Source organism: Spermophilus citellus, assembly GCF_964194105.1.
Source record: "Spermophilus citellus genome assembly, chromosome: 17".
NCBI classification, from domain to species: Eukaryota; Metazoa; Chordata; class Mammalia; order Rodentia; family Sciuridae; genus Spermophilus; species Spermophilus citellus.
In genome coordinates this window covers 64,853,042-64,879,625 of record NC_138199.1, presented here as the reverse complement: position 1 = coordinate 64,879,625, position 26,584 = coordinate 64,853,042, and the positions used below count along the sequence as shown (strand labels likewise).

At 38.3% G+C, this 26,584-nt stretch overlaps 1 protein-coding gene across 1 annotated transcript in view; it reads right to left on the bottom strand.

Annotated features, from left to right (window-relative positions):
• Positions 1–10,500: 10,500 nt before the first annotated feature.
• Positions 10,501–26,584, bottom strand: part of PSMD12 (proteasome 26S subunit, non-ATPase 12) — a 29,725-nt gene continuing 13,641 nt past the window's right edge. Inside the window, exons 5-11 of the mRNA XM_081271489.1 lie at positions 24,981–25,085; positions 22,792–22,941; positions 22,569–22,703; positions 21,347–21,459; positions 15,452–15,626; positions 12,138–12,215; positions 10,501–11,076 (exon numbers count right to left, since the gene is read on the bottom strand). Coding sequence (XP_081127615.1) covers positions 10,867–11,076; positions 12,138–12,215; positions 15,452–15,626; positions 21,347–21,459; positions 22,569–22,703; positions 22,792–22,941; positions 24,981–25,085 — 966 coding nt within the window. The 3' untranslated portion in view covers positions 10,501–10,866. The remainder of the gene's footprint in view (positions 11,077–12,137; positions 12,216–15,451; positions 15,627–21,346; positions 21,460–22,568; positions 22,704–22,791; positions 22,942–24,980; positions 25,086–26,584) is intronic.

The following is a 26,584-nucleotide window of genomic DNA, read 5'->3' as shown; positions in this document are numbered from 1 at the left end:
AAGTGAAAATACTTGGCATGAAAGATATGCTCTGCACTCTACATACAGTGGAAATCAATGCAGAAACATCAGGAAATCAGCTGCTTAGCATTCACTAGCAACCTGATATATTGTGTATTCTTAGATAGCAGACAGAATATGTGGGGTTTTGTTGTTATTTGTTTTTGGTACCAGAGATTGAACCCAGGGGTGCTTTACCACCGAGCTAGAATCTTTTTTTTTTTTTTTAATTTCAGGACAGGGTCTTGTTAAATTGCCTAGGGCCTTTCTAAATTGCTGACGTTGGTCTTGAACTTGTGATCCTCCTGGCTCAGCCTCCCAAATTGCTGGGATTGCAGGTGTGCATCACCATGCCCAGCTAGGATGTGTGTGTGTGTGTGTGTGTGTGTGTGTGTGGTGCTGGGGATTAAACCCAGGGTCTTATGTATGCAAGGCAAGCACTCTGCCAACTGAGCTATACCTCTGAGCCCTCTAGGATATGTGTTTTAAGACACGTTTCATTTCTTCCCTGCATCACCATTGCTCTTTCTTTAAGCTGAGTTTGCTCGTATAAAGTTATATAATTCTTCAAACTCTTACAAATTCTAAATGAGTACCATGCCAAAACCTTGATGGAGTAAACCTCATCATACTGCTTTAACCTTTTTAGTTTCTGAGCTGAAGATGACATTGAAGCATTAAAAAAAAAAAAAAAAAAAACCATTATGAAACCAGAAAGTTTTCTTTTATAGTTCAAAGAAGATGTCCCAAGTTCAAATTAAGGTATGAAACTGAATAAAGTCCTAAATTTAGAAATATTAGATTGCTTAAAGCAAAGATGATTTTACTGTAGACTTGGAATCCTTAATGGATTTCATTACATGTTAAATAGCGATAAAGCCATAAAAAACGGCAATACAGGAAAACTAAGAGAAGGTGCTTCTGTGACAACTTGACTCTTCCTGGGAGATGAAGCTCCCCATTGAGAACATTATTTCTGTGCTCCAAATAAAGTTTCTGAAAAGTTGGCTGAACGTGTTTCTGCGGCTGTATAAATAATCTGTGTTTCGTTAGCTATTTTTATTATTCATACGGAACAATCTTCTTTGTCCTCAGAAGTGCCAAGTGTGGTTTAGATTTTTTTTTGTTGTTGTTCTAAAGCCCTAAAAAAGTCCTTAATGAATTTCAGAGAGAAGACCACCACCTACTGTGAAGCCCAGGATTGCCTTATCTAATGATAGTGGTTCCCCTGTGGCTTCAGCACACCGGACACACCCAGCACGGCTGAAATTACCTGTCGAGGGTGATCACAAGTCTTTCCTAGTCCACTGGCTCCCAGTCCCCTGGATGGCAGGCACAAGGGGACAGATGTTCTTATGGAAATGTCTGTGGTTAATGGGATAAGAATTAAAAAAGTAAAAGCGTTACCATGGATTGATCACTCTCTGGGCAACCACAACATTCCTTTGTACAAAATCATCTTTTTGGTTTTAAAAGTCAAAATGCAAATGGAATTAATTACGGAAGCTATCTGCACTGTCTTGCAATTTCCTCTAACTCTGTAATTATTTCCAAAATTAACAAAGAAGCCAATATGCAGATATGCCCAAAATAATTGAAAATAGGACCCCAAGTAGACACTTGGGCAGCCATGTTCAGAGTGGCACTCATCATAATAGCCAAAAGGTGAACCCAACCCAGTGACAATCAATAGGTAGATAATCAAATGCTTATGGCCATCTCCTTGTTTTCTCACATTGTCATCCAATTCATCCCTTGGGATTGGACCTGGGCCTTGCACATACCCGATAAGCGCTCTGAGCTATAACCCCAGCCCTGTCACCAGCCATCAGCAGGCTGTGTGTGGATTGTGTTGCACATAGCAGCCCCTTGGAGGGGACAGGCCTGGCTCTGCGCACTCCCTGTCAGGGACTGAACGCAGGATGCAGGTGCACCGCCCCATCTGGCTCTGCCTAAGATGCCACGCAGCACCTGAGATGGGTGTGACTTGCCAAGATGTCAATCATCTGTTGACCACCGAGACATCAGAAGCAAGACTCCCCTGGAAACCTACCCCCTCTGCTGTCTCTTCTATCAAATAAAGGAAACGTGGGCTCTCCCCTCTCTTTTCCAGCGCTCTTTCCAGGGTGGAAGCTGACCCTTAAGATCGCAGAGTCGTCTCTCCCTCGATTTGAAAAATTTATGTCGGTGTTGTGTGATTTTTTGTGCTTCCTTAGTTTAATGTTGCAGCCAGCTCTTTTAAACCCAGTTCACCCTGTCTGCACAGGTCGTTGTCGAGACAGCCTATATTTTGGCCTTTTTTTTTTTTTAACCCCCGCTGGGGGCTGAGGGTGGGGGTGGGGGCGCCAACAGGGATTGAACTCAGGGGCACTTGACCACTGAGCCACATCCCCAGCCCTATTTTGTATTTTATTTAGAAACAGGGTCTCACTGAGTTGCTTAGTGCCTTGCTAAATTGCTGAGGCTGGCTTTAAACTTGTGATCCTCCTGCCTCAGTCTCCCTAACCGCTGGGATTACAGGCATGTGCTACCATGCCCAGCTATTTTGGCCTTTTTAAAAACTATGGTAGCCCAATGTGGTGGCACACATTTGTAATCCCAGCTACTTGGGAGGCTGAGGCAGAAGGTTCACAAGTTTGAGGCCAGCCTAAGTAACTTAGTGAGACTGTCTCAAAAACAAAAACAACAAAAAACATTCAGGGGCTGGGGTTGTGGCTCAGAGGCAGAGTGCTCGCCTCGCATGTGCGAGGCCCTGGGTTCAATCCTCAGCACCACATAAAAATAAATAAATAAAATAAGTGTATTGTGTCCAACTACAACTAAAAAATAAATATTAAAAAAAAATTAAAAAAAGAACTTGTGTTCTCTGCTCCCCCCCCCAATGGTGTTGGGGGTGCTGGGGCTGTACTTCAGAGGTATAGCACCCCTGAGTTCAATCCCCATTTTTTTTGCATTTTTGGTGCTGGGGTTTGGACCCAGGTCCTTGGGTGTGCTGTGCACACAGTCCACCTCTGAGCTAACCCCAACCCCTGACATTTTAATCTCTTTTTAAGTATACAACTCAATGGCATTAATTACATTTGCAATATTGTACAGGCAGTCACAGCTACCTATTTTCAAAACTTTTCATTATCCCACACAGAAACTCTGTCCCATAAATATTAACTCTTTCCTCCCCTCCCCAGCCCCTGGCAACCACCGTTCTACTTTCTGTCTTTGGAAATTCAACTGCTCTAGGTTCCTGAGTGAGTGGGATCTTACAAGGTTTGTCCTGCTGTGGCTGGTGTCCTGCTGTGGCTGGTGTCCTGTATGTGCAGAATGTCTTCAGGAGCAACAGTCTCCCTTTATGAGCCTGAAGATAACCAACTGTATCCGAGTTTGAAGCTTAGCTTTTCCTTCTATCACATACTGACTCATGCACAAGAAAAGAAAGGCCATGATTTACAGAGTATGTCTCTCATGATAGCCCCAATTTAGACCTGAATAATTACATCTCAATGAAGAATGAAGGGAGTCCATTTCAAAAATTCAAATGTTTTATTTCCAAAAGATGGGCCGCTTGTAGGGTGAGTTTTGGACATTTTTCCATTGACTTGGTTGTCAGTCCATATGAGGTGGTATGATCAGCAGAGAAACCATTTCTTTTGAGGTTTCTGCATACATGATAAACAGAAAGTTACCTGCATAGATTTTTTTTTTAGTCCTTCCTTTACTATATTAATGCTAACCTGGCCAAAATGATTTTTTTTCATAAAATCAAGACCACTTCTATCTCTAATTTTAGGTTTCAAACCATTGAATGAATAGGGATGGGAGGAAAAGAAGCAATTTACAGTTCAGATTTCCAAATTCTTTAACTTTTTTTTTTTTTTTTTTTTTTTCTGGGGATGGAATCCAGGGCCACCCTGTAGTAGGCAAGTGCTCCCCTCTGAGCCACACCCTCTTTTCTTAATAAGTCCTCCAAACTACCTGTCACTCTTGCTCATTTTGTCTGACCAGTGTGCTATTATCACTATTGTGGCCCAGTGGGTCGCCCTGCAGGGATGTCCAGCTGGTCCAGTTAGCTGTGGGCTATATTCTGACAGCAGGGGAGAGTTAATATAGCCCCGGGGAAAGACTATAATTGCATACAATTAGTATTCCATCTCAAATGAATGGGAACTAATTCTCATAGCAAACACTGGGAGACCTTAGAGAAATAACACAAGTGGCAGGTCAGCTGCAGCTGGAGCCACTGCTCGGCTGTGTTTTTGGTAATCTCTGGTCACTCTCTAGCACCTGCCTGGTTTTCACAGAAAACATACTGGAAAATTAAGACTATGCATTGGCACTGCCCCCCCCATTGGGTCAGTCCAGTGTGCCGCCTGTCTCTCCTGCTTGCCAGGATGTAACACGGCCTTTAATTTTCTGGTTTTGGCCAGTAAAGGGCAAGCAGAGGGTCAAAGGCCTCTATTTAGCCTTTCTCACTACGACAGTTATGTCACAGGTCAAGGAACTGCCATGAAAGCTCGCCAACTCCAGGTAGGTCCATTTATATGACATATTTGGGGCTTTGGAATAAACACATTGTGAGTTGATTACGTATTACCTGCCTCCATAGGCTAACCTCCAATGAGGAGGAAGTTGTGATGAGGACAGTTTGAGCTGCTGGGAAATAGGTGTGCACCACCGCCTGGCCTCCACAGCCTTTCTTAAGGGCCTGTGTATTCCCTTGCAGTAGTTATCCTGGTTCACCACTGGTGAGTCTGAACAATTACATCCATACAGTTCACCAGGGGCCATCCATGCTCCATCTATTACTAGCAATGGCTCTCGCTGCCAGCTAGCCACAGGGCGATCTGGTTACAAAATCCCATTGTAGAGTCAGCATTCTTGGGTCACTTCCAGCATCAAATGAAATAGGTCCAGTTCCCCCAAAGCAGACTCTGAGATAGATATCGGCACCAAGGGAGCTTACTAAAGCTCGCCTGGGAGGTCAGCACGTGAGCCAGGGAAGGAAGGGGATTGGGAAGAGGGAGAAGTGGAACCACATGGTGGTTGTGTAACAGAGGCCTCCATCAATGTTTCAGGGTGATTCTCCAGAGCTGGAATGACCCCTCAGGGTTTTCCCTGATTGCAGCAAGAGGACTAGTACTTATATCCTTATATTACCTAGTCACTGGCTTAGAGCTGAAGGTAACCCCAGGGAGTGGGGAATATAGGCAAAGACAGTTGTGTCACTAACCTTCCAGGAATAAGCATTTCAGTCCTGAGGAAGACCATCTGGGCAATGTCACAGTGTCCACTAAATAGAGCCCCAAACACAAACCAAACAACAACAAAAACCAAGGGAGGCGCAAGCCTGTGTCCCAGCTACTTAGGAGGCTGAGGCAGGAGCATTGCAAGTCCAAGGTCAGTCTGGGCAACTTAGCAAGACTCAAAAGCAAAATTAAAAAAAAAAAAAAAGGGTCTGGGCATGTGGCTCAGTGGTAGAGCGCTTGTATAGCATCCTCAAGGCCTGGGTTCAGGGTTCAATTTCCCGTAATAAAAAATAAATTACAACTGAGGGAAAGTGTGACTATTTCCTTCTAGTGAAGTCAGAAGGGCCTGGGGATGGAGAGCAAATTATAAAGGGAAGCTGAATCCTTTTTTTTTTTTTTTTTTTTTTTTTTAAAGAGAGAGGAGAGAGAGAGAGAGAGAGAAACTTTTGATATTTATTTTTCAGTTTTTGGTGGTCACAACATCTTTGTTGGTATGTGGTGCTGAGGATCGAACCTGGGCCGCACGCATGCCAGGCGAGCGCGCTACCACTTGAGCCACATCCCCAGCCCCATGAATCCTTGATCTGTTTCTGAGAAACGGTGCAATTCAGACTGTTGTTGAAATTCTTCATATTTGAAGAAACTAAGGTAATATGGGCAGCTACAACATGGGAAATGTTTAATAACTTCATTATTTTTATATTGTTTTGAGATGGTGGTCTTGCTATTTTGCCCAGACTGGCCTCAAACTTCTGGGCTCAAGTGATCCTTCAGTTTCAGCCTCCTAGGCAGCTGGGACTATAGGTGTGTGGTTCATTCTAGCAACTTTGCTTAAATCTTATGCTTTAGGGTGGATTTACTCTGATGGGGGAAAAAATCCCTGGGTAAAGTTGGAAGTTGAGGATTAAACAAAATTCCAGAAAGGAATGATAAGGGTTCAAAAAGGTTAATAGGTTGCATAATAATTGAACTCAATAAGCACTTAAGTTTCTACTATATAAGTGACAGACACAAAGATAGACACGGTTCCCAACCTTATTAAAAAAAAAAAAAAGGAAATCACAAATGATAAAAATTTTAGTCTTAAAAAAATCAAGATCCAAATTAGCAACATTGCTTTATAGTCACTCAAAATTGACAGCATTTTTCTATGTCTCAGGAAGCAGCACAAATCCAGGCTTTCAAATCACTAAAACTCAAAATTGGTACTGAGGGCTCACACTGTGGCTTCACTGTTACATTTAATTCACTTATGATTATTAGTTTTGGGTGGTACTGGGGGTTGAACCCAGGAACTCATATCCCAATCCTCCACCCCCCCTTTTTAAAAAATGTTTATTAGTTGATAGACCTTTATTTTATTTATTTATATGTGGTGCTTAGAACCAGTGTCTCACACATGTGAGGCAAGTGCACTACCACCGAGCCACAATCCCTCTCTACCCAGCTTTTTGAGACAGGATCTTGCCAAATTATTGAGGTTGGCCTCCAATTTATTATGATCCTCCTGCCTTAGCCTCCTGAGTTAGCTGGGATTACAGGTGTGTGCCACTATGTGCGGCCAAACTAAAAAAAAAAACAAGTTCAGTTCTTTTGTATTACTTTACTACTAGTGTTCTTAGGAGTAGTTCTCAAAAGTGTGGTCTGTGGACCAGACTGCTTGAGTATCATCTGAGAACTTGGTAGAAAAATCAGGGCCTCATCCCAGACCTGCAGTCAAACCCAGGCTGAAGCCCCAAATCTGTGTTTTAACAACCTCCGTGGTTGCTCTGACGTGCGTTAATTTGGAGAGCCACTGGTCAAAGGCATAATAAGGTACAACCTAAGTCATCAACCCTGTGAGAATTTAAGGGGGAAAAGCCAATCGGTTGACTTTTGAAACAAACATGCATTATCCAAAGGAACCGAAAAAATATATACACAGAAAAACCTGCACATAGATGTTTATAGCAGATTAATAATAAGTTTGCAAGAAAATAAGATGTCCATCCATAGGTGAGTGGATAAACCAAGTACCATTGACAATGTAATATTATTCAGTGCTTAAAAAAAAAAAAAGACCCTGAGACAATGTGGAGGAAACAGGAGTGGGAGAACACATCTGTAGCCCCAGCCACTTGGGAAATTGAGAAAGGAAGATCACAAGTTTGAAGCCAGGCATACAGCTCAGTAGTAAAGCTCTACTGGGCTAAATCCCCAATTCTGAAGGGGGGAAAAAAGAGAAAACTTAAATGCATGTTACTAAGAAGCCAATTTGAAAAGGACCACATACTATCATTCTGTGGCATTGTGAAAGACAGTATGGAGACAGTAAAAATATCAGTGGGATGGGCTTGGTGGCCCACCCCTGTAGTCCTAGCAGCTGGGGAGGCTGAGGCAGGAGGATCCTCAGTTCAAGGCCAGCCTCAGCAACTTAGGGAGACGCTGTCTCTTAAAAAAAGGTGGGGAGGTGGTCTGGTAGAAAACTCAGGGGCCTCATCCCAGACCTGCAGTCAAACCTAGGTTGAAGCCAAAAAAAAATCTGTTTTAACAAGAACACTTCTGGTTCAATCTCTAGGACAAAACAAACAAACAAGAACAACAACAAATCAGTGGCTGCCAAGGACTGGGAGAGGTGTGAACAGAGCACACTTTGGAGGTACTCAAAATAATGCTGATATGGTAATTGTGGATGCACACCATCGTACATTCCTCTAAACCACAGAATATACATCAAGAATGACTTTCAATGTCAACTGTGGATTTGGGGTGATGTGTACAGTGACGGACTGTAACTAGCACATCACTCTGTTGGGGTGCTGATGATGGAGGACTGTGCATGTATGGAAAGGCTACAGGGGACATTTTGTACCTTCCATGCAGTTTTGCATAAACCTAAACTGATCTGAAAAATAAAGTCTCAATAAAAAAAACAGAACTAAGTTTTCTCGAGAGGATTTTAGAAAGATAAAAATCTGAAAATTATCTACGGCTTTTTATTTGTTTTAAACAGTAAGAGAACTGAAAAGAGAACTGACCTTTTTAAAGTATGAGTTTATTTTCTAGGTTTTTTTTAATACCCACAAATTTGTATTTTTATTGCTGCTATATTCAGAAGCTAAAAACAATTAAAAACATGTACTTTTATAATGCTTTTAACACCTACATAGAATGGAACTATATAAATTTTAAATTATGCTTCTCAATGATTCAATAATAAACATATGGAAAATGAAGGTAATTACAGAAAGAGCTACTGGATTTTAAAACACTATTTGGAAATGTAAGGTAACTCATTTAAAAAAAAAGGCTCATCACCTGCCTGCTAGTTAATTACTGAAAATTATCATGAATCAAGTACAATCTTCCTCGTATCTAAAAGAAAGTAGTTCTGACCTCTCATAAATTTTTAAGTCTGAAGTGTAAACAGGATTTATGTAGGTTTTGAACATCTCAAATTTTGAATACCTTATAATAATGCAATATTTATTTAAGACTAAGAAACTGGTAAATAATAAGTCCTCTTGATTAATTTTTGAAAAGGGCAATAAATGAGATTGAGATTTGGTCACCAGGACAGTTCCAAATGGCACCAAATCATAGTCCATGAAGAGCCTAGTTTGAGAGTATGTTTAATGAAGACCAAAGATGAATATTTGGGATCTTTATAGTATCATTTAGCCAATCTAGGTTTGGCAGGCCCAGAGGTGATGAGTCTTGAGAAAGCTGAAGTTAACGAGATGCTAGATTCACATTAGCTCCAACTTCACTCACAAATCAACAATGCAAAATGACTTTTTCTATCCTTTTCATTCAAAAGAAAATTAGAACCATATTCTTATTGCTGGTGTGAGCTTCTGTTTCTAAACTTGCCATCATTTTGGTTAGTTTCTTAAAGATAAGTGAGAGCAGATGTTGATGCTATTAATGTGACCAGTGCATTAAATTTCACAATAAAAATTAGACTACTCTATAAGTCATTATTCACAATGACTCAGGACATAAATATTACAGAGGTCCCACAACTGTCCCAAGCCCTGGGATCATGAAATAGGATAATTTAGTGACCATTAAATGGGAAATTATGAGAAATGTCATTTCTAGAATGTAGTTTTTTCTTTCATTTGGGTTTTTAAAAATAAGTAGACCTCACACTTTCTTCATTTAAACCTCATTTTCAGTAACTTTCTGATGGTGTTCATTTTCACATTTTCTTTGAAATAAATCAAGTTTTTAAAAAGTCCAAATTTTGCTCATAGTAATTGATTTCAAATGTTTCTTTTGACAGTAGAGTTTTTAATTCTGTGGGGGGAAAAAAAATTGACAATACCATTTTCTATGAGGGTGGCCTGAAAGTATTTGTCATTTTCTAAGCATGAAAAAAAAAATTAGATTATCCTGAATCATATAATGGAACTGAAGCTCCTAAAGAGATAGTGAATTTGTAATATTAATGACATAATTAGACCTATAAATAAAAGCCATAAAGAAGCCTTATAAAAATGACTGCTACTTTTAAGTCCATACAAAGAAGGTGGTGGCAGAGGACTAGACGAAAAAAAAAAAAAAAATCACTACCCTTACATAGGATAAACCCAGCAGCCTGTGTTACCAAGAGGTCACTTGGTATTGTTAAATAAGTGGTCAAGGGAAGAGAGATAAAAATAAGCAAATTACTGTGATTGAAAACAGTCTGATTAAAGAAAAAAATGCCCACCATATCACTCCATCCATCTAGGGACTTCCTGACATGATACCAAATCAATGCCAATACAAATCAAAACTCTATCCCAAATGTTCTTGTGTGCCCTAGGCAACGTTCTCAATATAAGTCACTGATAGCTTCACAATAATTTAACATCTGGGTATGAATGCACACACCTGTAATTCTAGCTACTTCGGAGGCTGAGGCAGGAGGAAGGCAAGTTTGAGGCCAGCATGGGCAACCTGACAAGACCCTATCTCAAAGAAATTAAAAAAAAAATGGCTGATGGCTGGGGACATAGCTTATAGCTTAGTGGCAGAACACTTGCTTAGCATGTGCAAGGTCCTGAGTTCAATTTTCTGTAGTGCAAAAAATAAAAAATTTAAAAAAATATAGGACCCAAAACAAAAACTGCTTGTCAATGGGCTGAGGATGTAGCTCAGTGGCAGAGCACTTGGCTAGCATGCCCAAGGCCCTGGGTTCAGTGCCCCGCACCAAAACAACAACAACAACAACAAAAACAAAACACTTATCAAATCACTTCCCACAAATCATTTAGAAGCAGAGGTAACCATAGAAAGTAAACACACATATACTGCTTTTATTATTATATAGTTGTTAGTTGAATGAAAACAAATAGCTAAAAAGTTTTCCAGTGATAGAAAAACATACTTGGGTAAGTTATGGCACAATTTTTTGTGTATTCAGACAACAGAAATGTGTATTTTTGCACCAACTGCAAATGCAGAATTAATGAAATTAGGGAAATGAAAGGTCAAAAGGAGCCTCAAACACATCCACTATTTTAAGATTTTAGATAAAGAAGCAGAGAATAGAAAAAAAAAATTAAAAAGAAACCAACATATACACCATGATAACAGTCTTTTTTTTTTTTTTTTAATGACTTCCTATTTCATCTCTTTTCTAAAAGCATTGGGATTCTTATTGTAGATTATGTATCATCTCCTCTTTGGCTATAAGGTGTGTAGTTTTGTTAACCAGAGACATCAATGAGTTCAGTTTCTGAGACCAGTCATTTAATAAATTATTTGGATCCTTGGGTCTCTGGAAGTTGATGATTCCTGCCAACCTATCTACTTTAGCAAAGATGGTCTTGTTAACTACTAGATTCGAGAGAAAAGCCTCTGACTCCTGCAAGAAAAAGACAAATTGAATTAAGACAGAATAATTACACATGATAAAGAAAACTTAAGGAAAGCATTTTTTAAATTCTCCATTCAAGAACATACAAGGCTAAAATCCATTACTAATAGCAATTGCTGACTATAAAATGATAATGTACTTATCTTAACTAATGTACTTATTGTATGACAGTCAAAGGTATGAAGGAAACCTCAGTCTCTAGGGGGTCAGGGCTGAGTCGAATGTGTATTTCTCCAGTCTCAACCACTGGTGCAGGGGACCAGAGCCTTGGCAAAAAGCGTGTCAGTTAATTTCCTTCTCTCTGTTTCCCCTTGAAAGGCACTCTGGTATAGCTTGTTGCCAGTGTAGAATTCATGCTCTACCATCTGGCACATAGCCATGGGTAAGACATTTTGCTTCTAAGACTCTAGTATCCTCATCTGTGAGAACTGTTCCCCGATTTTCCTACAGAATGGGCTTTCCAGATGGTCACACACTGCTCGGTTTTTGTGTGCTAGTGTTCATTCTGTCAATGTGAAACACAAACCTGAAGGCAGTGCTCCTCTAAAAGCCCTTTTCAGGTGAACTGTAGTCAAGTCTTCCTCAGTTTTTTTTTTTTTTTTTTTTTTAGGTGCTTAGGATCGAACCCATACTAGGAGAGTGCTCTACCACTGAGCTGCAGCCACAGCCCCTCCTCACATATTCTATTGATGCAGTTCATTTTTGTGGAAACCTAAACATATTTATTATATATACATGTCAGACTTCAAATTAGTCAATGTAAAATTAATATTTAAGTGAAGGAATTTTTTTGGGGGAGGGAAGTGATAAGGAGTATTTTGGGGATTAAGCCCAGACCACTGAACCATAACCCCGGTCTATTAAGTGATGTGAGCCACATCCCCAACCTTTTTTATTTTTTACTTTTGATGCTATTTTAATTAGCATACATAATATCAGTAAAAAATTATTACTTAGGCTATTTTTTGGTACTCAAGCTTGAGAAACTTTCTATCTATCACTAAAACTTACAATTAATAAAAAACCAAAATTCTTTGTTTACTACTTACATCAACAGACAGATCGAGAAGTTGTGCCATCCTTTTCATTGTTATCCGAGTATAATATTTGGCCATTATTCTAATATTCTGGTACAGGACAGAGGGCAGGGAACACATAACAGCTGTTAGTAAGACTGAAAGTCCATTCATTTTCATATCCAAATTACTTAAAATTTCAGACTCAAAGCTTTTATTTTTATATAACCTGCCACCAGAAGGAGGCTGGTTCTAAACTTCAAAAACAAAAATAAATGTGGACATACTTTGATTTCTGTAGTTATCTGAGAACTATTGAGTACTTTACACAATTCTTTAAATATAGTTAAAATCTATGCTTGTTTTTAACTAAATTAGTGATTAAAAAATGATCAGAGCATCTTAGAATACTTTACCTACTTAAAGGTAACTTTCAAGTTTTCTAATTTCTGTGAAAATGACACTGGAGTTAAGACATAAAGACTCCCAGTTATTAATATCAGCGTTCTTAATAAAACACCAACACTTGCAAGGAAAAATTAGGCAGAGTGGAGAGCAGAATGGACTCATCTCAAAGCAGCCGAACCTGCACCTGTACCAGGGCTGACAGTGACACCGAGCTCCCTGGAAGCCAAGCTGCACTTTAGGCCCCATCTTTCCCATCACCCTTTATTTGCACCAGTGGCCACATTCTCTCTCTTCTCTTCCTTAAAAAACTCCATACCATCTTCATTCACATCCATATAGCCCTTGATTTAACTAACCTTCTCATCTTCAGTATTTTTTTTTTTTTTTTTTGTGGAAGTGGGGATTGTAGGATCTTACTGGGGGTGCCCTACCACTGAGCCACATCCCCAACCTTTCTTATTTTTTACTTTGAGATAATGTCTCACTAGGCTATCCACACTGGCCTCAAACTTTTTGATCCTCCTGACTTAGCTTCCTGAGTAGCTGGGGTTACAGATTTGTGTCATGGTGCCCAACTTCTAATTTTGTTATCTTTAAGCCCAATCTCCATATGCACAGAGGGACTCTGAAAATATAAGCCTGGATACTTTTTTTGTGTGTGTGGTGCTAAGGATTGAACCCAGGGCCTTGTGCATGCAAGGCAAGCACTCTACCAACTGAGCTATACCCCAGCCCCCTGGACATTATATTCTTACTTAAAAGTTTTCACTACCTGAGTGTATAAATGTGCATGATCCAGACCCTTCCCACGCCTCCTTCCTTCCAAAAGCCCTGATGTCCCTGTACTTTTGCTCAGACCATCTCGTCTGCTTAAATAGCTACTTTCCCTTGTTTCATAATCACCTCTTCCTTTGTAAATCTTACCACACTCATCAATTTGTATGTTATCTAGTGTGACCCTTCCTCAAGGTAGAACCAGTCAATTTTCTCCTTATGCCCCAATTGACTTGCTACATACTTTTACTATAATATCTTAATGTTTTTACTTATAAAAACTTCTTTATTTAAACTTTTAAGAAGCTTCTTCCCATCCTACCCACTGGTACTGGGTATCTCTACCACTGAGCCTCATACCTAAGCCTTTTTAAATTTTATTTTGTGAGAGAAACTTGCTAAGTTGCAGAGGCTGGCCTCAAACTCGTGATCCTCCTGCCCCAGCCTCCTGAGATGCTGGGGTTACAAGGATGAACTACCATGCCCAACTGACTTTTAAGCTTCCTGATGTAGGGGATGGTATTCTTTTTTTTAATTGCAGGGGGGCGGGGGAGAAATGCGGGAGGTGGTGGTATCATGGATTGAAATCAGGGGTACTCAACCACTGAGCCACATCCCCTGCCCTATTTTGTATTTTAATTAGAGACAAAGTTGCACTGAGTTGCTCAGAGCTGAGGCTAGCTTTGAACTTGTGATCCTCCTGCCTTAGCCTCCCCAGTCGCTGGGATTACAGGCATGCGCCACGACACCTGGCTGGGGATGGTATCTTATTTTCCTATGTGCCCCAACACTTTGTATTGTATCTGGAACATAGACGGCTCAAAAGAATATTTCTTATGTGAATGAATCACTATTGACACAATCCTGTGAAGATTAAAGTTCAATTTTAAGACATTACCCATTTTCAAGATGAGCAAGTAAGTATTAGAGTAAAAACATCTCTTTCCCCCATTCTTAGGAAATGCCTTCTGGTGTTTGTTTTTTGAAACACGGTCTTGCTACGCTGCCCAGGCTGGGCTCGAACCTGTGATCCTCCTGCTCCAGTATCCTGAATAACTGGGATTATAGGTGTGTTCTACCATACTCAACTCTTTCTGGTTTATACACTATAAAATTTTGTCTTCCTCAAATAAAACATTCTAAAACACAATTACCTTTTCTGAAAAGCCAAAAATAAGAGGGAAAAAAAAAAGATAAGATAGAGGAGTTAAGCTCTGACACACTATGGGAAATACAGAGCACACATCTAAACAATAAATTTTATACATTACTACTACCTAGGGCATAAAGGGGAAACACATCCTAAGGTGAAGAATTAAAAACATAACATCCTACTAATTAGAATTAAAAAAAATCCTGAAGAATCATTTGATTACCAAATTTAAAAACTAATATTTTAGCTGAGCATGGTGGTGCATGCCTATAATCCCAGAGGCTTGGGAGGCTGAGGCAAGAGGATCACAAGTTCAAAGCCAGCTTCAGCAAAAGCGAGGTGCTAAGCAACTCAGTGAGATCCTGTCTTTAAATTAAATACAAAACAGGGCTGGAGATGTGACCCGGTGGTTGAATGCCCCTGAGTTCAAAAGAAAAAATGTTTAGCCAGGTGCAATCGCACATGCCTATAATCCCAGGAGGCTTAGGGAGGAGGAGGCAGGAGGATCACAAGTTCAAGGCCTTCCTTAGCAATTTAGTGAGGCCCCAAATAACTTAAGACCCTGTCTCAAAATTTTTAAAAATTATTTTCTTAAAAAAGTGCAGGGGTAGAGGATGTAGCTCAGTGGTAAAGTGCTCCTGAGTTCAATCCTCAGTACTTTGAAGGAAAAAAAAACCCATGGTGGCATGCACCTGAAATCCCAGCCACTTGAGAAGCCAAAGCAGGAGGATTGAGTGTTTGTGAGTCCAGTCTTGACAACACAGCAAGACTGTCATCAAAAAAGAAAGGAAGGAAGAAAGAAAAAATTTAAGTGGTACGGTGTTTGCCAAGTGGCTTGGAGGCCAAGGCAGAAGGATCACAAGTTCAATGCCAACCAATAAAAAATAAAAAGGGTAGGACATGGCTCAGTGATAAAACACCTCTGGGTTCAATCCCAAGATGATGCAGAAAAGTAAATTCACTAGTTGAAGGTTAAAATAAAAACTGGCATCTCTATCATGCAGATTCTTACATGTTCAACAACTCTGTTCTTCAAGTCTTTCCACCTTTTTTCACCTTCTTCTGTAGAAGCAAAAACATCAGTTGCAGGACTCTCAAGGGAACCTTTCCTTAATTCCATTCCATAGTCTTCAACAAGTGTGGACCAACGCATCAACTCCATTGTAGTAAAAAGCTTTAAAAGATCCCTGTGAATTATAGAAAATTTAATATTCTAAATCCATCAAAATGAAGGTTTACCATCCCCAATCCAAAAATCCAGAATCCAAAATGCTCCAAAGTCTGAGATCTTCTGAGACCTGACATGATGCCATAATTAGAAATTCTAAACTTGATTTCATATATTTGAAGGCAGGTTGTGATAATTTTAAAATGCCGAACTTATGTGTGAATAAGTGTAAGAAAACGATTGATTTTTGGTAGTACAAAAAGTCACAGGAAAAATGGTGTGACAGTGTCACTTTTGCTTTCTGATGGTTCAATATACATAAACTTTGTTTCATATACAAAACTATTAAAAATATTGTATGAGCCAGGCATGGTGGAATACACCTGTAATGCCAATGACTCAGGAGGCTAGGTCAGGAAAGTCACAAGTTCAAGGCCAGCCTTAGCAACTTAGCTAGACCCAGTCCCCTCCCCCCCAAAATAAAAAGAGCTAGGGATTTAGCTCAGTGATAAAGTGCCCCTGATTTCAATCTCTAGTATCCCACCAAAAAGTGTGAGTTTAGGGGCTGGGATTTTGGCTTGGTGGCAGAGCACTTGCCTTGTGGGTGCGAAGTACTGGGTTCGATCCTCAGCACCACATAAAAATAAATAAGTAAAAATATTGGGTTCACCTATAACTAAAAAAATATTTACAAAGTATGAGTTTAACATACTCAAATCAATAAATGTAATTAATTAATCATATAAATAGAATTAAGAATTAAAATGACACAACCATCTTAATAGATGCAGGGAAAGACTTCAACAAAATTCACCACCAACTCATGATAAAAACACTGAAGAAACTAGTGATAAAAGAAACCTACCTCAATGTTATATGACAAATTGAAAGCCACATCACAATGAATGGGGAAAAGCCAAAAGTACTTCCTCTAAAATCGGAATAAGACAGGACGTTCACTCTTACCACTCCTATTCAATATAACACTAAAAATTCTAGCCAGAGCCAGCACAGAAGTGCACACCTGTAATCCCAGTGACTCAGGAAGTTGAAGCAGGAGGATCGTAAGTTTAAGACCTGCCCTCAGCAACTTACTGAGACCCAGTCTCAAAAAAAAGAAAAGAAGAAAGAAATTCTAGCCAGAGCAATTAGGCAAGAGAAGAAAATAAAAAGAATAAAAACAGGAAAGGAAGAAGTCAAATTATCACTGCTTGTAGATGATATATATGATCCTACACTCAGAAGATCTAAAAACCTCCACCAGAAGGCTACTAGAGCTAAATAACAAATTTAACAAAATAGCAGATACAAAATCAACATACAAAAATCAATAGCTTTCCTATATACCAGAAATGAAGCTGTTGAGACAACCTAGGAATAAATTTAATCAAGGAGGTGAAAGACATGTACAATAAAAACTATAGAACACTGAAGAAATTAAAGAACACAATAGAAGATGGAAAGAACTCCCATGTTTATGGATAGGCAGAATTAAGATCATTAAAATGGCCATATTACCAAAAATACAGATTCAATGCAATCCCCAATGACATTTTTTACAGAGTTTGGGGAAAAAAACCAGTCCTAATATTCATGGAAGAATAAAAGACCCAGAATAGCCAAAGCAATTCTAAGCAAAAGAAAACAAAACAAAAATGATATTGGAGGCATCACATTACATGACTTCAAATTATACTACAGAGCTATAGTAATAAAAACTACTGGCATAAAAATAGACATAGAGTGTGAAACAGAAAAGATGACGACACAGAGACAAACCCACACAGATACAGTAATCCTTGACAAAGGTGCCAAAAATATGTTTGCAAAAAAGATAGCCCGTTTAACAAATGGTGCTAGGAAAACAGGCTATCCATATGGAAAAGGATGAGACTATATCCTTCGCTCTCATCCTGAGCAAAGAATTAATTCAAAGACCTAGGAATTAATCCAGGAACTTTCCAGCTCCTACAAGAAAATGGAAGGTCAATATTCCAACACACAGGTGGAGACAAGGATTCTTTTTTTTTTTTTTTTTTTTTTAAAGATAGAGTGAGAGAGGAGAGAGAGAATTTTTTAATATTTATTTTTTAGTTATCGGCGGACACACAACATCTTTGTTTGTATGTGGTGCTGAGGATCGAACCCGGGCCGCACGCATGCCAGGCGAGCACGCTACCGCTTGAGCCACATCCCCAGCCCGAGACAAGGATTCTTTAAAAATCTTTGCTAACTACTCTTCCAAAAGAGGATTAATAACCAGAATGTATAAAGAACTCAAACTTCCAACAAAAAACCCAAATAACCTAATCAGTAAATGGGCAAATGAAATTTTTTTTTTTAAGAGAGAGAATTTTTTTTTTTTAGAGAGAATTTTTAATATTTATTTTATTTTTTTTAATTCTCGGCGGACACAACATCTTTGTTGGTATGTGGTGCTGAGGATCGAACCCGGGCCGCATGCATGCCAGGCGAGCGCGCTACCGCTTGAGCCACATCCCCAGCCCCTGGGCAAATGAATTGAACAGACACTTCGCTAAGGAAGAAATACAAATGGATAAAAAACATATAAAAATATCCTAAACATCTTTATCAATCAGGGAAATGTAAATCAAAACTGCACTAAGATTCCATCTCACTCCAGTTACAAAGGCACCATCAAGCATACAAATAATAAACTCAGTGTGGTGGTGCACGCCTATAAATCCCAGTCACTTAGGAGGTTGGGCAGGAGGATCACAAGCTCAAGGGCAGTCTTGCAACTTAGTGAGATCTTGCCTTAAAAATTAAAAAAGGGGGCTGGGGATGTGGCTCAAGCGGTAGCACGCTTGCCTAGCGTGCGTGCGGCCCGGGTTCGATCCTCAGGACCACATACAAACGAAGATGTTGTGTCCACTGAGAACTAAGAAAAAATAAATAAATATTAAAATTCCCTCTCTCTCTCTCTGTCCCCCCCCTCTCTCACTGTCTTTAAAAAAAAAAAAAATTAAAAAAGGCCTGGGCATATAGCTCAGTGATAATGCGCCTACGTAGGTTCAATCCCTAGTACCAAAAGCAAAAAAAAAAAAAAGAGGGCTGTGGCTGTGGCTAGGTGGTAGAGCATTTGCCTTGCACACATGAGGCACTGGGTTTGATTCTCAGCACCACATAAAAATAAATAAATAAAATAAAGATATTGTGTCCATCTACGACTAAAAAAAAGAAAAAAAAAAAAAGAAAAAAAGAATATGAACAATAATAAATGATGGAGAGGATATGGAAAAAAAAGGAACACTTACACTGTTGGTAGAATTGTAAATTATTACAATCACTATGGAAATCAGTGTGAAGTTTCCTCAATAGAATAGGAAAGGAAGCCAGGCATGATACATGCACACCTATAATCCTAGCTTGCTTGCAAGGCTAAGATAAGATGATTCCAAGTTCAAGGCCAGCCTTAGCAGCTTAGTGAGACCCTGTCTCAAAATAAAAATAAAAACAGTGGGGATGGGGCTGTAGATCAGTGGCAGGGTGCTTGCCTAGCATGTGTGAGGCACTGGGTTCCATCCTCAGCCCAACATAAACAAAAAAAAAAAACAAACAAACAAACAAAAAAAAATAAAGGCATTCTGTCCATCTACAACTAAAAAAAAATTAAAAAATAAATGAAATAAATAAAGAAACAAAGACAAGACTAGGAATGGAACTATCACATGACCCAGACACACCACTCCTCAATGTCTATCCTAAAGATTTAAAGTCATTATACTACAATGATTCATGCACACCACATTTATAGCAGCACAATTCATAATAGCCAAACTATGGAACCAGCCTTGGACTCTAGGTGTCCATCAACAGAGAAATGGATAAAGAAAATGTGTATATATGCAATGGAATTTTATTCAGTCATAAAGAATAAAATTATGCCATTTGGAGGCAAGTGGATGGCACACTTAAGAGCTTTATGTTAAGCAAAATAAGCCAAACTCAAAAGTCAAGAGTTCTATGTTCTCTCTCATATGTGGAAGGAAGAGAAGAAAAAGGGAAAAAAGGCAGTGATATGGACTCATGAAAATGGAAGGGAAAACAGCAGAGTAAAGGGAGCAGGGAAAGGGAGAAGGGGAGGGAAAGAGGAAATACTAGGGAATGACAAGGACCAAATTATACTGTGATAACAAATGCATGTATGAATATGTAACAATGAGTCCATTATGTATAGTTATAGAAAATAATATACAAAATAGAAAACAAGGGAAAAACACTGTTGAAATTACGTTCAGGCTATGTTTATGAGGTATACATGAAACAAGCAAATTTTATGTTTAGACTTGGTTCCCATCCCCAAGATATCACACTGTGTATATGCAGATATTTCAAAAACAAAAAACTCTTGAAATCAGAAAGCATATCTGTTTTACATGACAGATTATTAAAACTGTGTTTTTTGGTACTGGAGATTAAATCCAGGACACTTTATTACTGAGATATACCTCCAGGCTTTTAAAAAAATTTTTATTTATTTATTTATTTTTTAGTTTTTGGCAGACACAACATCTTTATTTTTATGTGGTGCTGAGGATTGAACCCAGTGCCGCGCGCATGCCAGGCGAGCACGCTACCGCTTGAGCCACAACCCCAGCCACCCCCAGGCCTTTTCATTTTTTATTTTGAGATAGTTCTCAGTAAATTGCAGGATCTGGCCTTGAACTCCAATCCTGCCTTAGCCTCCTGAGTCTCTGGGATTACAGGTGTGTGTAGGCTGAATTTGGAAATAGTTCCGATCTCAAGCATTTCAGATAAAGAATTTTTAGCGTGCATAATAGCAAACTTCAAAAAGTCAACAGTTTTTATACCTTTCTATTTAGTAAAAGAAAACAAATTTAGGGCTTGGGTCGTGGCTCAGTGGTAGAGCACTCACCTAGCACATGTGAGGCCCTGGGTTCGATCCTCAGCACCACATAAAAGTAAATAAAATAAAGGTATTGTGTCCAACTACAACTAAAAAATAAATATTAAAAAAAAGAAGACAAATTGATTGCTAGTCAACTGATTTTACTATCACTTTGCCCATAATTCCAAAAAAAGCATTGCCCTACTTAACATTCTGCTCTCTCCTGTCAATCTCTGAAATAACTGTAAACACACTAATGAAGCAGATTAAAAAGAAGAAAAACCACCTCTTAAAACGTAAAAACCCATCATGCTTATTGTGAGCATATCTGTTTTACATGACAGATTATAAGAAGTGTGTACTTCCAAAAAATACAAGTCCTGGACTATTAACAATAAATTTATTTTTTTTTTTAATATTTATTTATTTTTCCTTAGTTCTCGGCGGACACAACATCTTTGTTTGTATGTGGTGCTGAGGATCGAACCCGGGCCGCACGCAGGCCAGGCGAGCGCGCTACCGCTTGAGCCACATCCCCAGCCCAACAATAAATTTATAAAAGAGCTAATTAGCTGCTCAAATTGGCTTGATACAAAACTTCTAAATAAGTAGTTCAGAATAAACTGTTATAATCTCATTATGTTAATTTCGAATGCAATACTAAAAACACCTCACCACTTAATTCTAGTTTCCACATATAAGAGAACATAGAACCCTTGACTATGAGTTTGGCTTATTTTATTTAACATAATGCTCTAGTACAATCTATGAGCAATCGATTAAGTAGTGTACACTCAGGTGAGACAATTTTCTTTCAAAATGTTTTTTCTAATGAGACATACTATGCTAATTACAAAAGCACTTACTTGTACTTGGGAATTTCTTCTAACTTCTTGTCACCACTTATTCGATGAACCAAATCTGACTGTTCATTGTCAAAGGGAGCCAGGATAACATAAAGAACAACACTTTTCAGAGCCTAAAAACGTTAAACAACACAACAGATTATATTCAAGACTAAAAACGTAATGGAAACTTTGGCAAGAACTGAAAAATTATGGAATGATTATACTAAATTTTGAACTCCAAAAGTACTAGGGGGAGCCAGGCCCAGTGGCACATGCCTATAATCCCTGTGACTCAGCAGGCTGAGTCAGGAGGATCTCAAATTCCTCAAATTCAAGGCTAGCTTCAGTAATTTAGCAGCGCCTTAGGCAACTTAGCAATATGTGATCTCGAAATGAAAAATAAAATTAAAAAGGGATAAGGATGTGGCTCAGTGGTTAAGCACTGGGGAATTCAATCCCTGGTACAAAAAAAAAAAAAAAAAAAAAAAAAAAGCATTAGGGGAAAAAAACCTTACCAGGCTGCATTTTTTATTTCTTTCTGGAATATTTAGTTTTTATAAATCCATTAAGATAAATATTTGCTACTTCTAATTTAAATTACTACCTTGACTAACATTTTTTAAAACTTTTTTTTTTTTTTTAATGTGCTGGAGATTGAATCCAATGCCTCATGTGCTAGGCAAACACTCCACCAGTAAGCCACAACCCCCAAAACATTCATTTTTGACAAAGATATACAGGAAAAGTTCTTACAATAAGCTGGCAGCATAAACACAGAATATACACATAAGCTACTTTGTAAATGAACTTTCCAAAGTAATACTGAATCTTATTTGTGATCTTTGTTAGCAGGTGACCAGCTGTACATAAAAAACATTAAACTGGATACCATGGTGCACACCTATAATCTCAGCAACTCAGGAGGCTGGGGCAGAAGAATCCCAAGTTCAAGGGTAAGCCTAAGCAAGGAGACCCTCTCTCAAAATGAAAACTAAGGACAGGGGACACAGCTCAGTGGCGGAGACCCTGGGTTCAACTCCCAGTGCTACAAAACAAAACAAAACAAAAAATTAAGCCTACATATCTTCAAAAGTGATATGTAATTTAAATTATTGCCCAACTAGTCTTATATACTGAATAGAAAGAAGCACTAAATTACTACAGTTACAATGTTTTGAAATAAGAAGATCCAAGATCTTCTAACTAACAAGTATCAGTGTCAATTATTAGAATATCTTACCTGTTGCCACTTTTCGCTTTCTGCCTGTATACAGGGAGTATCATATATTGCTCTGTAGTGCTTACAAATAGACAAATAGGATCCCTCATGCTGATCCAGTTGAATCATTAAATTATAGTATTTCAACTTTAATTTCTGAAAAAAAAGTTGACAAAATAAATTGTGGTTCACGGGTCTTATTCAAACTCTGTTAAAATAAACACACAGTCACAAATATGCTCACCTCTGTGTTTTCTTCCTGGAAAAATTTGGTGTTAATTTTCTTGCTGATAATTTGTGTCCGAATATAATCCTTTACGGCAAGGCAGAGCCTCATTTGCTCCAGAATAAATTCCACTCGCTCTTTTTTTTCCATTGACCCATAGGTTTCCACCTAGCAGAATAATTCCCCAAATAATATTAGTTGCAACAAAATTAAAAAGGCCACTGTCAAATAAGAATCTTCATGAACATACAGTAATGACAATTAAATAAAAAGGGATGGAGATATAGCTCAATGGTAGAGCACCCTTGGGATCAATCTTCAGTACTGAGGGGAAAAAATGATTTACACCATACAATGTAAAGAATAAATCAGATTAAACACGATGAAAAATGTTTCTGATATAGTATTTGGTGTATTAATTCATAAAGTCCAGGATGACACTCAGACAAGAAAGAATGAAGGCTATTATTATTTTATTTTGATCTGAAAATGTTTTCACCATCTTTGTAATTGTTTATTTAGGAAAATTATAAATACACAAAATGACCACTGATGTTTCATTTACACAATTTTACGTACTCTCCACATGTCAATTACTTTGAAGCAAATCTTGTTCAACATATTACATGCAAATTCAGTATGTATCTCTAAAAGATAAATTTTTTTGGGAAAAAAGACCATATAGAAATATTCCTTGTATCACCAAGAATCTAGTCATTCTCTAAGTCTCATGTATTTTAAAAGGTGAATTAGAATCCAAATAGATTCACATGTAATTGGTAGCTACATTTTTCTTTTTTTCATTGTCATTTACTTGATGAAGAAATCAAGTTAATCACGCTATCCTTTATAAAAGTATACACAGAGTCTAGATATTGCTGACTACTTCCCTGTGGTATCATATCCATTCTGTGAACTGATAGTTAAACCTAGAAGCTTTTAGGGGAGGTTTGAGATTTTTGTGGGCAAGACTGTTTCAGAGAGGAAGTTTGGATTATGTTATCACATGACTTTCCTGGTTGAAAAATAGAACCTGGAAGCAAAATGGGAGACAGTAAAAACAAAACAAAACAAAACAAAACAAAACAAAACAAAAAAACCCTCAGTGGTTGCCAAGGTCTGGGGAAGGAAGGGATGAACAGGAAGAGCACAGATTTATAGGACAAAGAACCTATGCTGAATGATATAACCATAAGTGGTATGTGGCATATATTTCTGAAAACCCATAGAAAATGCAACACCAAATATGAACGCTAATGTAAAATATGGACTTGGGTATGATAATGATGAGTCAATGCCTCAAAATAAAAAATACAAAGGGCTAGGGACACAGCTCAGTGGTAAAGTGCCTCTGGGTTCAATTCCCAGTACTAGATATGGACAGACAGGGACAGGACACAAACACACACACACACCTAAAAAACCAATTTGTTCAGAAATTTATCAGATATCAAACATTCATTAAGAATAAAGAAAATGAACCAGGTATGATGATACACACCTGTAATCCCAGTGACATGGGAGGCTGAGATAGGAGGATTCCAAGTTTGAGACCAGCCTTAGCAATTTATTGAGGCCCTAAGCAACTGAGTGAGACCCTGTCTCAAACAAACAAACAAACAAACAACAACAAAAAACCCAAACCAAACAACAATACCATATTCCTAAGGCTTAAGTAAACAGTGCATGAATTAATTATTTTTTCTTTTCTTGGTACTAGGGATTTTACCCAGAGGCATTTTACCCCCGAGCCACATGCCTATGTGGCTTTTTATTTTTAGACAGGACCTCACTAAGCTGCTGAAGCTGGCCCCGAACTTGCAATCCTGCTACCTCAGCCTCCAGAGTTGCTGGGATTATAGGTGCATGCCACTGTGTCGGTGTATTACTTATTTTATTTAAATTCCAAAGACAATTCAAATGTTCAAATAATGGCCCGTGCGCGCACGCGCGCGCGCGCACACACACACACACAAAATCAAGGTAAATGTGTTTGTCCTAACTTTTCTTCAAAACTGTTTTAGAAGTTAAACGTAGCTGGTCTATTATATTATATAGTTTCCAGCGGCCTGAATAACCTCCCCCTGTTGCATTAATTCTTACTCTTGGTGGTTCAACAAAAAGTGATGAGGCATCAGTCAGCTACTTCCACAAGACACTGGTAACTCAACAACTTGCTTTACAAACTCCAAATTGCAGCACCTTACCTGTAATTCTTGTAAAATGGAGGCTGCCTCTTTCACGTCACCATTTTGCTCTTTTATAGTTGCTAATGTTTTAGTCAGTCGAGCACGCTCAATTTCAACATAAATCTAGAGATAAAAGAAATTTATGTTATCAAAATTTCTGTAGAAAAGTGTTAAAATTTATTTAGTTTTGCTTTCTATTTTTTGCAGCTTTGGGGATGGAACCAAGGGCCTCACACATGCCAAACAAATGCTCTACCACAAAGCTACACCCCCAGTCAAAATGTGTTAAAATTTAAAAGGTATGGGCTGGGGATGTGGCTCAAGCGGTAACGCGCTTGCCTGGCATGCGCACGGCGCTGGGTTCGATCCTCAGCACCACATACAAATAAAGATGTGTCCGCCGAAAACTAAACAATAAATATTAAAAAATTCTCTCTCTCTTAAAAAAAAATTTTTAAAGGAATAATTGAACTATTATTATGTATAGGAGTACTTATCTTACTGCTGTTGTGCACTCTATCTGCCATGTATATATTTCATAAATACAATTTTAAAGAAAATGTCTCTGTGAAACATTATCTATATTTTTCAGTTTTGCTTTCAGAACGTAAATATGAAATGAGTATGTTTTAATAAATAATAGGACCATAAGCTATATAAATGGCACAAAAAAATGAAAAGTGGCTTTAAAAGAATTGATTATTTGAAAAATAACATACTTCATAAAGAGGAAATGCAGTTCAATGTCTACAATTCCACAATTCCACCATTGCTCAAAGTCTGATTTATCTACTTATCTTTTTTTTTTTTTTTTTTTGGTGCTGAGGACTGAACTCAGGACATCATGCAAGCTAAGTATGTGCTGTACCACTGAGCTACACCTCCAACTCAATTCATCTTTATATATAAGACTACTTTAAAAATATCTGATCTTGCTAAGTATTAAAGTTGTTGGCATTTTTTGTAAATATATCTAACATTAGCAGACTTATAATTTCTAAGAAATTAAACATTAAAAACTTAACTATAACCTTAAGAGTCTACTGAATGAATCTAGACACTCTGCAGCAACCCCTTCCATCCCCCACTCCCTAAAACCTTAATTTCCAATAATATTGAAGTACTTAAAGTTTCCTAAATATACCATGTACTTCTTTTTTTTTTTTTTTTTAAAGAGAGAGTGAGAGAGGAGAGAGAGAGAGAGAGAATTTTTTAATATTTATTTTTTAGTTCTCGGCGGACACAACATCTTTGTTGGTATGTGGTGCTGAGGATCGAACCCGGGCCGCACGCATGCCAGGCGAGCGCGCTACCGCTTGAGCCACATCCCCAGCCCCCATGTACTTCTTACTTAGGTACCTTTGTATATTATTTCCCCCATGTCTAACATACCCTACTCCCCACACCCTGGCCCTATATATTTTCTATTCATTTTTAAAAAGTTACATAAAATTTGGACTAAGTTCACTAATTCCTAGAAAAATCCAGTCTTACTCAGACTGATACTATTTAAATATATTCATTTGCATTTGAGAAGATACTAGAAAAGAATGTACAAAAATAATAACAGCTGTATTAAGCTGATACCATTTTATGAATTTCTTATAAAAAAAACATACACC